The sequence below is a fragment of the Coccinella septempunctata genome, chromosome 9 (assembly GCF_907165205.1).
Source record: "Coccinella septempunctata chromosome 9, icCocSept1.1, whole genome shotgun sequence".
Taxonomy (NCBI): domain Eukaryota; kingdom Metazoa; phylum Arthropoda; class Insecta; order Coleoptera; family Coccinellidae; genus Coccinella; species Coccinella septempunctata.
The window spans coordinates 19,242,071-19,255,308 of record NC_058197.1 but is presented as its reverse complement, the minus strand read 5'-3'; the positions used below and the strand labels follow the sequence as shown (position 1 = coordinate 19,255,308).

The following is a 13,238-nucleotide window of genomic DNA, read 5'->3' as shown; positions in this document are numbered from 1 at the left end:
TCTAAATGCCAGATTGATAAAAAACGTATTTGACGTTTTCGATCTTTTGACGTTGGGAATTTAAATTTTTTATGTTGGTTTTAGGTCGAATGAACTACTCACCTTGCTCTAAATGTCACATTTTGACAAATGAGTAACAATTTTATAGCAAAATAAACATGGAATTCAAAATATTATTTTATTGAACAAAAATTCATACGAAATGAATTTGCTGAATGTTTTTCAAGATTTTAACCCGAGGTGAGACGTCTGATGATTAATACGTTGCGTAACTCATGAGTTATACTAGTTTTTCCCTTTTTTGAATGTCTTGCATAACTTCCCTTCAACTGGTTTTAAACTCTGGGTTTTAATTGTATTAATCGACTAACAGCAGCCGAAGTGCTAACAAGATGTGTTCTTTCAGTAAGTTCGTCGTTCATACCTGTTTGTTGATTTTTACAATTTTATTCGCTTTGAAACTGGATAATGTGATCTCTTGGTCTTATTGGTGTGTCTTCACCCCAATATGGGTTTGGAAAGGCTTGGTTATCCTAGGAGCCTCGGTTGGAAGCTATGTTTGGTGGAGATATCCACATTTTAGGTATGTACTCGGTTATTAATTAATCCCATTAAGTGTGTCAATATGTATTCCCTTTCAGACTAGAAGGAGAAGCCTACATCCACTACAAGTCTATGCTGATTTCTCTTGCACTGCATTTGATCCTCTTAATGTTTGAGTTGCTTGTATGTGATAAGTTAGAATCTGGAAGGCATTTATGGATTTTGGTATTCATCCCGTTAATTTTTATCTCGATCGTTAGCATAGCGGTGTGTATATGGGCTGTAAAACATGACAGGACGTTTGAGGTAGGTTTTTTAAATCCAGTATTGGTTATGAATAATATGGGTTATTTGCAGCTAGAGCTATTCTGTGCAGTAAATGTTCTGCAGTTCATATTTCTTGCCTTACGTTTAGATCAGTTTATCAGTTGGTCTTGGGAGGTCGTTTTTGTGCCATTATGGATTGTGATGTGTTTATCTTTGGTGAGAATTATTTTAATCTTATGAATCAATCAAAACTTGTATGTATCGTTGTTTTTATTTGAAGGTTGGAGTGTTATATACGATAATTTTTGCCGCCATACTCATAAGAACGCCAGAAGTCAGTGTTCAACAAAGGAGAGCCAGTTTTCATTCTGCTCTCGGCTATACCTTCTTGGTGATACCTATTTTAATATTTCAGGTAATATTTTTCCCTAATATTGGTGTCTGAGGTAATAATTATCAATTTCAGGTCCTCTTAGCCAATAAACTAGACGACGATATAAAAGTATCTTATATAGTGGTTACAAGTCCTCTGTTTATATCATTCGTAACCTTGATAATCATGTCATTCAACGCAAAAGGTTGCAATAAATGTGAGTTTTTAATTTCACAGATAAAGAATCTTGGAAACATAACGAATATTTTCAGGGTGGTTCGGGATGCGAAAGGACTTTTGTTCGTTCATCCTGGGAGTATTCCCGTGCCTCCAAGAGTATGCCAACATTTCCTATTATCCGGAACGTAGACAAGAGGGCGTCGAACTAGAGCAGACAGAGAAGATGGACCTTGCTTACATGAAGAGAGCCGATCTTCTGAAGCCAGTGCTGCCGATCATCTCGATCGAAACCCCAGACTGATTTGTAGGTTATAAATGCTATTTATGTGCTTCCATGAGATCTATTACAATCTGTGAATATTCTAGCTTTAGGTTCGCATTGGCGGAAAGATCCATATTTATATTTTCTCTGGCGTTACATTTTTAGGTTGTAAGTGTTGGATACAATTGATTAGGTTGGATCTTGAAGGGTAAATCTTCACGTTTTTTCTGGTGGTTTATGGGTGAGATTCGCAATTTTGAGGTTTGTGTGTCGTTTTGTTTGATGTACAATTTTTTTTTATTTGAATTTTTGGGTTTTTAATTGGAATAACAACGCATATGGTATGAAATCGATCTAAATTTCCAATTGTTGAACTGAAGGATTTACCAATGATTTAAACTTTTTTTTGTCGTATATTATTGGTAATCCGAGTAACAATTGCATCACCGTTATCTGCGATTCTCGATAAAGTTTATTCTTGAATTCATGTTTGCCTTTCCTTCATTCTTCAAAATCACGTAATAAATCATGAAATGAAAATAATGAAGTAATTATTATTCTTCAATATCCAACGTGATCAATCGTTCTTTTGCATATTCTAGGAATGTTTTAGGATCTGTTAAATACCATTTTTCATTACAGATTTTAAGCATTCTTGCAATAGAATGTTGATTTATATTTCATATATTTTATCTCTAATTGCATATCAATTCAATTTAGATGGATAACGATCATTAGTGCTCAAATGTTTATTGTTGTATATCAGAATAAGTTCCTAAATTGTTGATGGCGTATTATCTTGTATATAAATACTGTACTTACCTTTGATGATTCAATGTTAAGCGATTTAAGTTTCTGTGAAATATCTAGGTTAAGACGTGGCTTCAATTTAATTTATTTTTGCACTTATTTAATGAAAATTGTATGGTTAGTAAGTCTTCCGTATAAGCTAACAAAAATGTTATTCCAGAAATGGCAAATTATTACTGAGAATGCTCTGGTGTTTTTCACGTCAATAGAACGATTTTTATATAAATTATACTCTTTCTTCAGTCTTCTACATCACATATCAAATCGAATTTCCTTTTCTGAAAAAAATTTCCTTGATTGAACCGATTTCGAAATAAATATTTGGCTCCAGTTACGAAGTAGGCTTTTCTGTCAACGGAAGTATGGGTTCTTGCAATAACAAGTATCATATGGTGCCAATTTGTTACTTTGTACTTAATTTTTTATAGCCCTTCGACTGGTTATTGAGCTAATATAAAACTTTTACAGTAAAAGGATATATTATTCCTCCCTTTTTCATTCTGAACGGATGATGGTTGAAAAACTCAAAATATACACTTTGTACTATATTTCATAAGTATTACAAACGAATATGTCGAAATTAAACATGCTGAAAATAACTTTTCCACTCACATATTTAAAATTACCATTGTTTATTTACAATTTAAATAGTCCAAACAATTGACAGAAATCAAAGGTCATGTCTTGTTTCTCCTACTGGCCTGTAGATGGCGCCACTTTTTCTGTACTAATCGTAACTTCCGAACAAACCCCTTATGTTCTGTTCTTCTCTATCACAGATAGTTAGAGTGAGAAAAGAATAACCAAGTAGTTATTTGCTAGTTCTATGTTTCCTTGAACTTGAAATAATTTCGATGGCGTCTGTGAAATTAAACTAGTTTTGTCCGCCATTGTTGTGTGTTAGTGGCCATATTGTGCGTCCATCTTTTATAAACAAAATAGGGAGCCATATAATCATGGCGGATCACCAAAATTTAATGTGCGAAGTGGAAATACAGCCGGACATACAGGAATGTGTGGAAATCGAGTCTATTCCAGTAGATATGAGCGATGCAGTCGAGACTATAGTCGAATGCGGTGATACGATAATGGGAATGCAATCTCTGGAAGACAGGGACATAATTTTAGAAACACAAGAAGAAATTATAGACGATTCCGGTGATCCTTTAAATTTGTACGACGTCCCGGTACCGGACTCGTCTGATTTATACGTGGAATCGTCCCCTGGTCCTTCTAAAAAGAAAAGAACGTTGAATAAAAATCGCGGAATAATGGGAAGAAGGGAAAACGAAATGTTGTTGAGTGATATGCATGTAGAAACAAAACCCAGAAAATGGGAACAAAAACAGGTTCAGATCAAAACCATGGAAGGTGAATTTTCGGTAACAATGTGGGCTTCAGGCACCAGCGACGGTAGGTTCAGATATTCTTCGAAATTAGGTAGAAATTTGTCACATAAACCGGTTTACGTGTTGTTTTTCTAGTCCCAGGTATCGTTCTGATTACAAAATCGTTATCGGGGTTATTTACAAACATTCGATACTTGACCTTGCTGAAAGAATATGTGTTATACGTTTCTTCAGGTGTTTGTTGCATAAGAAAATTTAACATTTCCTCAAGATTAACATGCAATTCCTTCTAAACTTCTCCGACAAATTGACGAGATGTCAATTTTGGCAATTTAAACGTCAAGGTTGCTAATGTCACCGAAAAGTCAGTAATGACAGTAATCATAGAAAATCAAAGGGTACGTTCACTTTCGCTCGATGGGGGTCGTTCCGGTTTATTATTTTATTTCTTTTTATTGCGAAAAGAAATATTCAGATTTGAAATAAAGCATTTTATAACATCGATCATTTATATCACTGATAGAGATTATTATCAATTTTAGATGAAGGGTCAAATCCTGAGGCAGATCTAGAATTAAAAGAATATATGACGGGGAAGAAAATTCCTACAGATGGAATGCCTGGTCTAGATTTATCGGATCCAAAGCAACTGGCCGAATTCGCCAGACCAGGTTTGAAAAGTCCAAGAGTCCGAAGGCCTAACCAGGATTGCTCCGATAGGACAATTGGTAAATTCTTGCTGGCCAGCACGAAGAATGCGCTCGTTATGAATAAAATTATATAAAATTCTCGGTTTCAGCCTGCCCTCACAAAGGTTGTAATAAAATGTTCAGAGATAATTCAGCTATGCGCAAACATCTTCACACGCATGGCCCCAGGGTCCATGTGTGTGCTGAATGCGGCAAGGCCTTCGTGGAATCGTCCAAGTTGAAAAGGCATCAGTTAGTACACACGGGGGAAAAACCTTTTCAGTGTACTTTCGAGGGCTGTGGAAAGAGGTTCAGTTTGGACTTCAACTTGAGGTGAGTCTTTATATAATCAAAGGGCCATGTTTGTCGTTATAACTGATGAAAGCCAACCTGGAGATCGAAGCAAAGAAGAGGACGATAAATTGATTATTTCTCATTGAAATTTTTCTTTCAGAACACATGTTAGGATACATACAGGTGATAGACCTTATGTATGTCCATTTGATGGGTGCAATAAAAAGTTTGCTCAGTCTACTAATCTAAAAAGTCATATTTTAACACATGCCAAAGCTAAGTGAGTATTTTTCGTTGTATTGCACAAGATTCAGTGATTTTCAATGATTTATCGTATTTGCAGGTCAAGAAACAATATATCCCGGGCACCAAATAATTTACAGATGCTGCAGCCTCAATTTGTACAGGTAGAGGTTGCAGAACCTGAATATATTGTTTATACAGACTAAGTTAGGTAAGAACCCACTAAAACTTGGTTTTTCTTGTGAAAAATTGACTTTAGAGAAATATTTCTTCATAATATCTTGATTTTCAGAGGTGTAACCAACTATGCATTGTAAATATAGAGAAATAAAACAGATTAGACATAAACACAGACGATTAAGAATGCCCCTACTTTGAGAGCAGCTCATGGATGTTTCTGTTAGCTTTGGGAAACCGAAGACCGCAAGCTTTTTATTCCATGTTTTTTTACATGTGATCTTTTTGATTTAGAAGGTCCATCAAATTTCAGTAGCAAAAATGATGAAGAGAAACACCCAAACACATGAAAAAGTTGACGCAATTTCATATTCTATGGGCAGATTAAGTTGAACGTAATCCTTGTCATATTTGCGTTTTTCCCCCCATAAACGAATATTTTATTTAATCTGAACTTGGGAGAAACGCAGATGTAACAATTTTTTGGTGGCATTTGCTTCGAAAATCGATTTATCAGAAGGTTTTCGAAGCTGATGCAATTTTCACGATCCTCAGTTGTGTATCAAAGAAAACAACGATTTTAATGTAGAATTTGTTGACTGATGAGAGTCAAATTGAATTTTCATATATATCCACCAGTAAGGACAAAAAAAAACCGTCAAAGTAGAGAGGTATTTCTTTTTCACTCCCAAAACCAAAAATCTTCACAGAGTCTTAATATTGTTTGTATTTTGATGTTTAACGGTTGCTTATTTAAGTCCACAAGTACAAATTTATCTTTGAGGAACTGATGAAGGATATTCTTTTAAATTTTTACCGATGAACTGTTTTTATTTTGTTCATGTAACTTGGTTCTCTCCCCTAACTTTAATATTTAAAGTTTAATCTTTTAAATTTCATTTAAGTTATTGTATATGTTAAATAGGTTAAGTGTCTTGTAAATAATAAATAGGGTAATTTTTTTGGCAGTCTTTCATTTCCCATTGAAAGAGTTACACAGAGAAAAAACGAACGTTTTTAATAATATTTATTTTGATTACCTAGAGATTATATACAAATAAAAATAAATATAGAACTTTTTACAATATTTCCGAGAGTCGGTAAATTCTAACCTAAGCAAAAAGCTTATAATCATTACATCCCTCTCTCCTTCCTACAGAAGTTAATTTATTCTGTTCAGTCAACATTCGGCTTTGTCCCACCTCCAAATAGTCCCGTCATCACAAACGCACAACAAAATACCTGCGTCACGACTCAAAGTGGTCTGTCGAACTGCTGTATTGCATCTAGGATGTTGCAGAGTGTGGCATCTAGCTTGACTTGGATCTGGCACATCCAAGTCCCAAACAAATATTTTTCCAGTCTGATTCCCTAACGCTAAAATCTTCTGCCAAAAATCCATGGCGAAACGTATAAACCAAATCTCGCATTCTTTATAATCGAATCTGTGTATGATTGTAGATGTAGTCTCACCTTTACGAAGTCTGTTATCGTCCAAACGACCTGGTTTCCAACAAATGATGCAGTTTTCACAAGATTTGCTGAGTACGAAATCACCAAACCACTTAACACAATCCACATAATTCCTATGTATATCTCTGGTTGAAAAATCCGGAAAATGCACTTTTAGGGAATCAAACGGCCTGCTATTCCTATTTGCGTTCCAGTTATATGACTGTTTGATAGCTTCCTTCATGGTATCCGTATCCAGCCTCCATAATTTGAGCGAATGATCCATACCGCAAGACATGATTCTGTTACCGGATATGTCGAAATCTGCACTCAACACTTCGTCTCTGTGCCCTTCAACGCCACCAAAAATAGCGATACAAACGTCTGTTTTGATGTTCCAAAGTCGAAGAGCATGGTCTTTCGATACCGATAACAACAAATTGGGATCACAAGGATGAAACTTCAATTCGTTTATAGCATGTCCGTGACCTATGTAGTGACGGATGCAAGACATAGTGGCTGGGTTTAGAATACGAATCACACCACGAGACCCAGCCACAGCTAAAAGGGGCCTTCCTTGTTCGTCGTCGTAAGTCCATGCACAAGTGTAATAGTTTTCGTCCAGATCAGGATCAGCGTAACACTGAACCAGTTTGATACCATTGGGCTCTGGACATTCATAAATAGTGACACGATTGCTTCCTACAGCAGCAAATATCTTTGGTTGCCCCTCTTTGAGGTGGTGGTTGAACTGGGCCCCAAACAGAGGTTGACCATGATCCTCTTTGATGCTACAACGGAATGTGTACAATGGTTTGGGGGGTTTGATGATACTCAGCTTCTTCTTTCGTTTTTTTCCTCTCTTCGAGGACTTATTTGTGGGTGTAGCACTTCTGGAAGTCGTATCGGTGGTGGAATTACTTCCTACACTTGAAGTTTCGTCTGCTTCGTCCCCAGATTCCTCAGTGAGGTTGTGGGAGATCGAGGAATCATTCCCGTTCGTAACTTTGATTTTATCTTTCATTTTGGATAGTGATCACTCTCAACAAATCAAACTTTACCAAAACATTAATTATCTGCAAAGATTTCAGATAAAATTAACTGCTACCGCGAAAATTGATGTCAACTTAACCTCACTGTAAAATTTTGGCCAGAAACCTTGTAGCAACCATAGAAATACTCTGATTATTTCTTTTACTCACTTAAAAATATACTTGCTCGATTTCAAATGATTTTTATTCAAAAAAATTCATTGTTATTTAATTCAGTGCGATATTAAATCAACTTTTGATGATGAAACTAGGTGAATTTCCAATGATTTATCTATGAAATAAACAAAATTAACTACTGATATAGTGGTGGATGCGTTAGTCGTAAATATAGAGATATTTGGCGCATCCACCATGTAGTTTTGTTGTCATAGATCTTTCAGCGAAAATGTCAAGTTAACCGTCAATTCATGTCGATGTGCGCGATCGACGGTGGTGGACAAATGGTGAATTTTGTTAAACAGAAGGTTATAGCAGTAGTGATGATTGTCAGTTACAAAAATATTGGATTAAACCAAAAATGATTTCGATATTACAATGCAATTAGCTACGTTTTTGCAGCATTATTAGACACTCAATCAAATATGAAGGCGAAACCTTCGAAAAGGGTAGCAGGGATTATCATAAGATCCAGAAAATCAATAGCCAAAGATGCCGTAGTGACGGTGAGTTTTATTTGTTATAACAGTAGATTTAATCAATTTTCACCTGAATCATTCAGTTTTCTTCGTTTCTTTGGTATATATTATAGTCTCATTGTTCACGCACCCAGTCATGCGATTAATCTTATCTCGTAAGTGGGTTCAGGAAAATTCATGTTAGATCGAAAAATGACCTGATAACAGCAGGTGGGTATATCAGAATTTGAATTTAAAAACCAGTGAACGTAAAATTCTCGTCCAATTCGAAATTATAGCCATGTTCGTAGCGGAAAGAATTGAAAACGTGATATTTTCATGTCAATTTTTATTTTTATTGCCAAATTGTAACTTTCAGGAAACTTTCTTTTTTTATAGCGTTCACGATTCATAGGGATGTGGTTTTGCGGATTTTCATTGTTGGATTTGTTATCCATTCGATCAAAATCGTTCACGTCATTTCTATCTTCCAGTTTTATTATTGAATGAAAATATAATGGGATGAATGAACAATATTACGTGTTTTATTTGTTATTACCGAAATTGGAAAACAATACGTTTCAGGCATTTACCTTTAAAACGACACTTATTTCAACTCTTATCTTGAAATACCGTTGAACAATTGATTTATTCCAGTTTTGATTTGGTCGTAGGTGTACCGCTTTAATTACTAGTTATTTGATTGAGGTTTAAAGGGTTATTTAGGTATGCACATCTTTAAATAACAATATTTTTGTGGTTAAATCACTTATTTGGGTGCATATGGAACAAAATTGTAAACATTGTTGATATTGCATTCATTCTAGCTCAAGAAAGATGGGATGGAATAAAATTTAGAACAATTTTAATAGTTCTGGTGATGAGAATGCTCCAGTTTAAAAAACTAAAAGTAACTTGAAGAAATTTTTCCTGTCGTATTGTGATTGTGAAATTTCAACGCATTTTTTTGTTATAGAACTCTGGTATAGGGATGCCCAGCCTATACCATGCCCTGGTGGTGATCTTTCTGGAATTTTTTGCGTGGGGGCTGCTCACCATGCCCCTCATTCAAGTTTTGAACACGACATTCCCAGACCACACTTTTTTAATGAACGGACTCATTATGGGCATCAAAGGCATATTGTCGTTTTTAAGTGCACCATTGGTAAGTCTTTAACAGTGATATCCTTGTCTTCAGCATTGATGAAATCGAATATTTTAAGGTTGGAGCCCTGAGTGATGTGTGTGGCCGCAAATTGTTCCTTTTAGTCACTGTTTTCTTCACCTGTCTACCCATACCCCTGATGACGATCAACAATTTCTGGTTCTTCGCCATGATTAGCATTTCTGGGGTCTTTGCCGTGACTTTTAGCGTGGTTTTTGCTTATGTTGCCGATGTTACGGATGAAAGAGACAGGTCCTTGGCCTACGGACTGGTCAGCGCCACTTTCGCTGCAAGCATGGTCATATCGCCCGCTCTGGGGGCCTATTTGATGGAGAGGTGAGTTTTCGGAGTCTTTTGTAGGCTGTTTTTACATTTAGATGTTCTAGGTGGTCAGTTTCTTTGGTGGTGGCCCTGGCAACGGCTGTAGCCATACTGGATGTATTCTTCATACTGGTGGCCGTTCCGGAGAGTCTCCCCGAGAAGATGAGGCTGTCCCCCATCAGCTGGGAGCAGGCAGATCCCTTCTCCTCGCTGAGGAACGTGGGTAAGGATCCGACTATACTGCTGCTGTGCATCACCGTTTTCCTCTCGTATCTACCCGAGGCCGGACAGTACAGCTGCATCTTCGTCTATTTGAAGCTGGTCATGGGGTGGAGCGCCTCCATGGTCGCCGTTTTCGTCGGCCTGGTCGGGCTCTTGGCCGTCTTGGCTCAGTTGTGTTTAGGTGAGTCTTTCCTGATCATTTCTTCGAACCTAACCTCTTCTGTCAACGTCTAACCTAACCTAACCTCATGACAACTAGCCTAACCTCTTCTGTGATTGTTTAACCTAACCTAGCTTCATGACAACCGATTTAACCTATTTCCGGTTTATTTTTCAGTGGTTTTCTTTAAATTTCTTGCGTTTAAACCATCTGAATTTTTATAGGCGCCCTAATGAAAAACCTAGGTTGTAAGCATACAATAATGTTGGGACTGCTCTTCGAGATGCTCCAGTTGCTGTGGTACGGTTTCGGTACCACCACGTGGATGATGTGGGCAGCCGGTTTCCTCGCATCGATGAGTTCCATAACCTATCCTGCCATATCAGCTTTCGTATCGATCCATAGCACCCCGGATAAGCAGGGCGTAGTGCAGGGTGAGTTTTATCAAACAAAAACAACTATTCTATGGTCTTGTTATCAGAGAAATGTCAGGTTGACATATCTGACAGTTTTAAATGTATGCCAACTGGGATTTTGTATTTTTGAAGGGATGGTCACGGGGATGAGAGGTCTCTGCAACGGTTTAGGTCCAGCGATGTACGGTCTGATTTTCTACATATTCCACGTGGATCTCAACGAGGGGGAGAATCACGAAGTCAAGAATAAAGCCCCTGCACTCTTCGAAACGTATTCTCAGGTGATTGAAACTTTGCTTGTCTTGGATTCGATCTTTTTAAAGGTTTTTTTCGTTTTTCAGCTGGTACCAGGCCCCCCTTTTGTATTCGGCGCATTTCTAGTCATTTGTGCTTTGCTTACCGCTTCTTTTATACCGACCTCCAAGAGGACAGAATCCGGTAGGTATCGTAAGTATTGGCATCGAGCTTTTTTTATTTTTTATTTCAGTTTGGTTTATTTCGGACGAGTGGTCCAGAATTTTCGATTATTTCTTAGTTTCTGGTGAAAAAAATAAGACGATAAGTGAGTTGGTGAGTCGATGATTCAAGTATTGCGATTTTTTCTTTTTTATCTGCGGAAAATGCTTGGGTAAATTGATTTTTGTATCGTCTATTCAAATTCTGTAACTTTAAAGGTTATCGTTGTTTTGCAGGCATACCTCTAGATACACACTACGAAGTGGAGAAAGGGCAGAAAGTAGCGGGCACCCTGAGCCCCCTGATACCCAACAGGGGGATGGAGAACGCCGCCATCCTATAAGACGGTACTCCCCGTCCTAATTTTGTGTTCTCCGATCGTTGAGTGGGCGCTCGGGCCAGAGAAGTGTCCCGCGATGAATGTTAATGTGATATAAGTATAAAAGTGGTTTTCTCTATCTCTCTACCTCCAACGGTCCTCGGTTCAGCCAGTCGCCCTTCTTCTGGATCGAACGGAGGCATTGTAGCCTCCACAAACATGTCGATCTGTGGTTCGCTTGCATTGTGACGTGAGAAACGTCAAAAAGTGAGGTTAGCTATTAATCTGTCGGATAATCATAGAAATAAAGATGTAAGTACAAAGTTTTATCCGTATTCCTCGATCTGTGTTGGTTACGATGGCTTCGTTTGATCTTTTGGTCCACCCGACTTTCAACGGCAGAAGGAAGTAGTTTTAGTTGATGCTGATTCGGTATTTCCTAGAGATAAGGATGAATTAACGTTAGAAATTCCGACCTAAAGTGGTATTTTAGAGATTTATCGTAGATTGGTATTTTTCTTCGTTGTTGCGGTTAGGATTTCGAAGCGAAAAAGCACCCGATTAGGTTAAACTTTTTTATCTTTCCTATTCGAGGGAGTCAGAGGAAAGTTCAGATTTTTGGGTGGGTCGTGAGTGGAATGGAGTATGCGTTTTGTACCTGAACTGCTTCGAAATTGTTTTTTTTTTCCTTTATTTATCTGTTCGAGTTTGTGGGTGAGTCAAAAGGATGAATTGGAGCTGCTAAGCATGTAATTTAACTGAATTTCTGGTCGTACTGACCAAAATCAATGTTCAAGAATGTCCAGTAGTTTCGGACTCACCCTGTATGGGATTTCTAATTTTGACCTTTTCGAAACTGCATATTTTTGGATTTGTTTCTTGATTCACCTCGCCAATCGAAATCGACTCATTTAGAGAAAGATTCGAGATGGAATCTTTAATTTTTAATCATCAAAAGTTATCCCAGTAATTTTCAATTTAACTTTTACCATATGATTATTTTTTTTTCATCATGATACAGTAGAGCGTGGAAGTTTGTATGCATTTTTTTCAATTTTAATTTGTTTTTTCCACAATCCAAAGACTTGGTACAAATGAACTACTTTTTCACCACTATCGAATAATAAAGCGATTGGCATGATCTATGTTCTGCTGTATCCCGATGAATTTTTTCCCTAAGTTTCGTGATGATAAATCATAAATCCGTGCTGCATACTTCTCTGGGGGCGTCGTCCTGGGGGCTTTTCTAAAAAAGCAAATATAAAATATATCGAAATGATATGTGATGGCTTGTACATAGTATTTAAGTAGGAGCAGAAGAAATAACATATTTATTTTTTAGAAAAGCTATAGCTGTTGAATAATATTATTGTTGAATTGATTGACATTATCTGATCTGTTTCGTGTTACTCAAAGAAAACCTGACATTTTTGGATTGGTTCGCCAAAGATTCTGTATATCGATCCTTATTTTATGATGGTACCTTTCACGTTTCAGTTTTTGTAGTGTTTAAATACTGAATTGAATGTCACACTTATCTTTGAGGAAGAGAATTGCTCTGATTTTTGTCCAAAAAAAGTGATTTTCAACAACGGTTTTCTGGAAAATATTCTGGTCCTCTCAGACGAAGCAAACTTGTTGCAATATCATGTGTTTGTGATAAAAAAATTTCATTTTATATAAATTTTTCACGCCCATGAAGTTATATCAAAACTATACAAATGATTGAGTGGGAATTTTTTTTATGAATTGTCGGAATTCGAGGTCGATTTTAATCAACTATTTAATTTATTTTTTACTGTATTATGAAAACCAACAATAAAATTAGTTACTTTATCCTCTCATTTCATTTTACCTGTTCGATATGAAATAAA

General features: G+C 36.8%; 4 protein-coding genes across 7 annotated transcripts; 3 read left to right on the top strand and 1 right to left on the bottom strand.

Moving 5' to 3' along the window:
• Window positions 1–89: 89 nt before the first annotated feature.
• LOC123320570 (transmembrane protein 185B) lies at window positions 90–2,661 on the top strand. Its single transcript, XM_044907925.1, has 7 exons — window positions 90–240; window positions 407–583; window positions 642–849; window positions 901–1,026; window positions 1,091–1,225; window positions 1,277–1,400; window positions 1,456–2,661. The coding sequence occupies exons 1-7, from the start codon at window positions 203–205 to the stop codon at window positions 1,662–1,664; spliced, it is 1,017 nt and encodes a 338-aa protein (XP_044763860.1). The 5' UTR covers window positions 90–202; the 3' UTR covers window positions 1,665–2,661.
• Window positions 2,662–3,205: 544 nt separating this feature from the next.
• On the top strand, window positions 3,206–6,150 carry LOC123320569 (transcriptional repressor protein YY1-like). Its single transcript, XM_044907923.1, has 6 exons — window positions 3,206–3,848; window positions 4,327–4,512; window positions 4,584–4,806; window positions 4,928–5,047; window positions 5,111–5,221; window positions 5,303–6,150. Exons 1-5 carry the CDS (start codon window positions 3,392–3,394, stop codon window positions 5,214–5,216), a joined length of 1,092 nt encoding a protein of 363 aa, XP_044763858.1. The 5' UTR covers window positions 3,206–3,391; the 3' UTR covers window positions 5,217–5,221; window positions 5,303–6,150.
• A 53-nt stretch (window positions 6,151–6,203) lies between these two features.
• On the bottom strand, window positions 6,204–7,772 carry LOC123320567 (polycomb protein eed-B). The gene has a single exon (XM_044907920.1). The coding sequence runs from the start codon at window positions 7,661–7,663 to the stop codon at window positions 6,368–6,370; it is 1,296 nt and encodes a 431-aa protein (XP_044763855.1). The 5' UTR covers window positions 7,664–7,772; the 3' UTR covers window positions 6,204–6,367.
• Window positions 7,773–8,095: 323 nt separating this feature from the next.
• Window positions 8,096–13,200, top strand: LOC123320566 (hippocampus abundant transcript 1 protein). 4 transcript variants are annotated; one of them, XM_044907916.1, is made up of 8 exons: window positions 8,096–8,353; window positions 9,282–9,470; window positions 9,529–9,806; window positions 9,857–10,194; window positions 10,398–10,607; window positions 10,722–10,870; window positions 10,931–11,027; window positions 11,282–13,200. In XM_044907916.1, exons 1-8 carry the CDS (start codon window positions 8,273–8,275, stop codon window positions 11,386–11,388), a joined length of 1,449 nt encoding a protein of 482 aa, XP_044763851.1. In that variant the 5' UTR covers window positions 8,096–8,272; the 3' UTR covers window positions 11,389–13,200. The 4 variants fall into 4 exon arrangements, with proteins under 4 accessions (XP_044763851.1, XP_044763850.1, XP_044763853.1 ...); XM_044907915.1 differs by having other exon boundaries at window positions 10,931–11,036; XM_044907918.1 differs by lacking the exon at window positions 8,096–8,353 and adding an exon at window positions 9,009–9,031 and having other exon boundaries at window positions 10,931–11,036.
• Window positions 13,201–13,238: the final 38 nt, after the last annotated feature.

Bases quoted from the DNA above. Each gene is read 5' to 3' on its own strand.
- LOC123320569 (XM_044907923.1), top strand. From the start codon at position 3,392: ATGGCGGATCACCAAAATTTAATGTGCGAAGTGGAAATACAGCCGGAC. The intron at 3,849-4,326 runs GTAGGTTCAGAT...TATCAATTTTAG, and splicing joins GGCTTCAGGCACCAGCGACG to ATGAAGGGTCAAATCCTGAG. The intron at 5,048-5,110 runs GTGAGTATTTTT...TCGTATTTGCAG, and splicing joins TTAACACATGCCAAAGCTAA to GTCAAGAAACAATATATCCC.
- LOC123320570 (XM_044907925.1), top strand. From the start codon at position 203: ATGAATTTGCTGAATGTTTTTCAAGATTTTAACCCGAG. The intron at 850-900 runs GTAGGTTTTTTA...GGTTATTTGCAG, and splicing joins AACATGACAGGACGTTTGAG to CTAGAGCTATTCTGTGCAGT. The intron at 1,226-1,276 runs GTAATATTTTTC...TATCAATTTCAG, and splicing joins TACCTATTTTAATATTTCAG to GTCCTCTTAGCCAATAAACT.
- LOC123320567 (XM_044907920.1), bottom strand. From the start codon at position 7,663: ATGAAAGATAAAATCAAAGTTACGAACGGGAATGATTCCTCGATCTCC.
- LOC123320566 (XM_044907915.1), top strand. From the start codon at position 8,273: ATGAAGGCGAAACCTTCGAAAAGGGTAGCAGGGATTATCATAAGATCC. The intron at 10,195-10,397 runs GTGAGTCTTTCC...GAATTTTTATAG, and splicing joins CTTGGCTCAGTTGTGTTTAG to GCGCCCTAATGAAAAACCTA. The intron at 11,037-11,281 runs GTAAGTATTGGC...GTTGTTTTGCAG, and splicing joins GACAGAATCCGGTAGGTATC to GCATACCTCTAGATACACAC.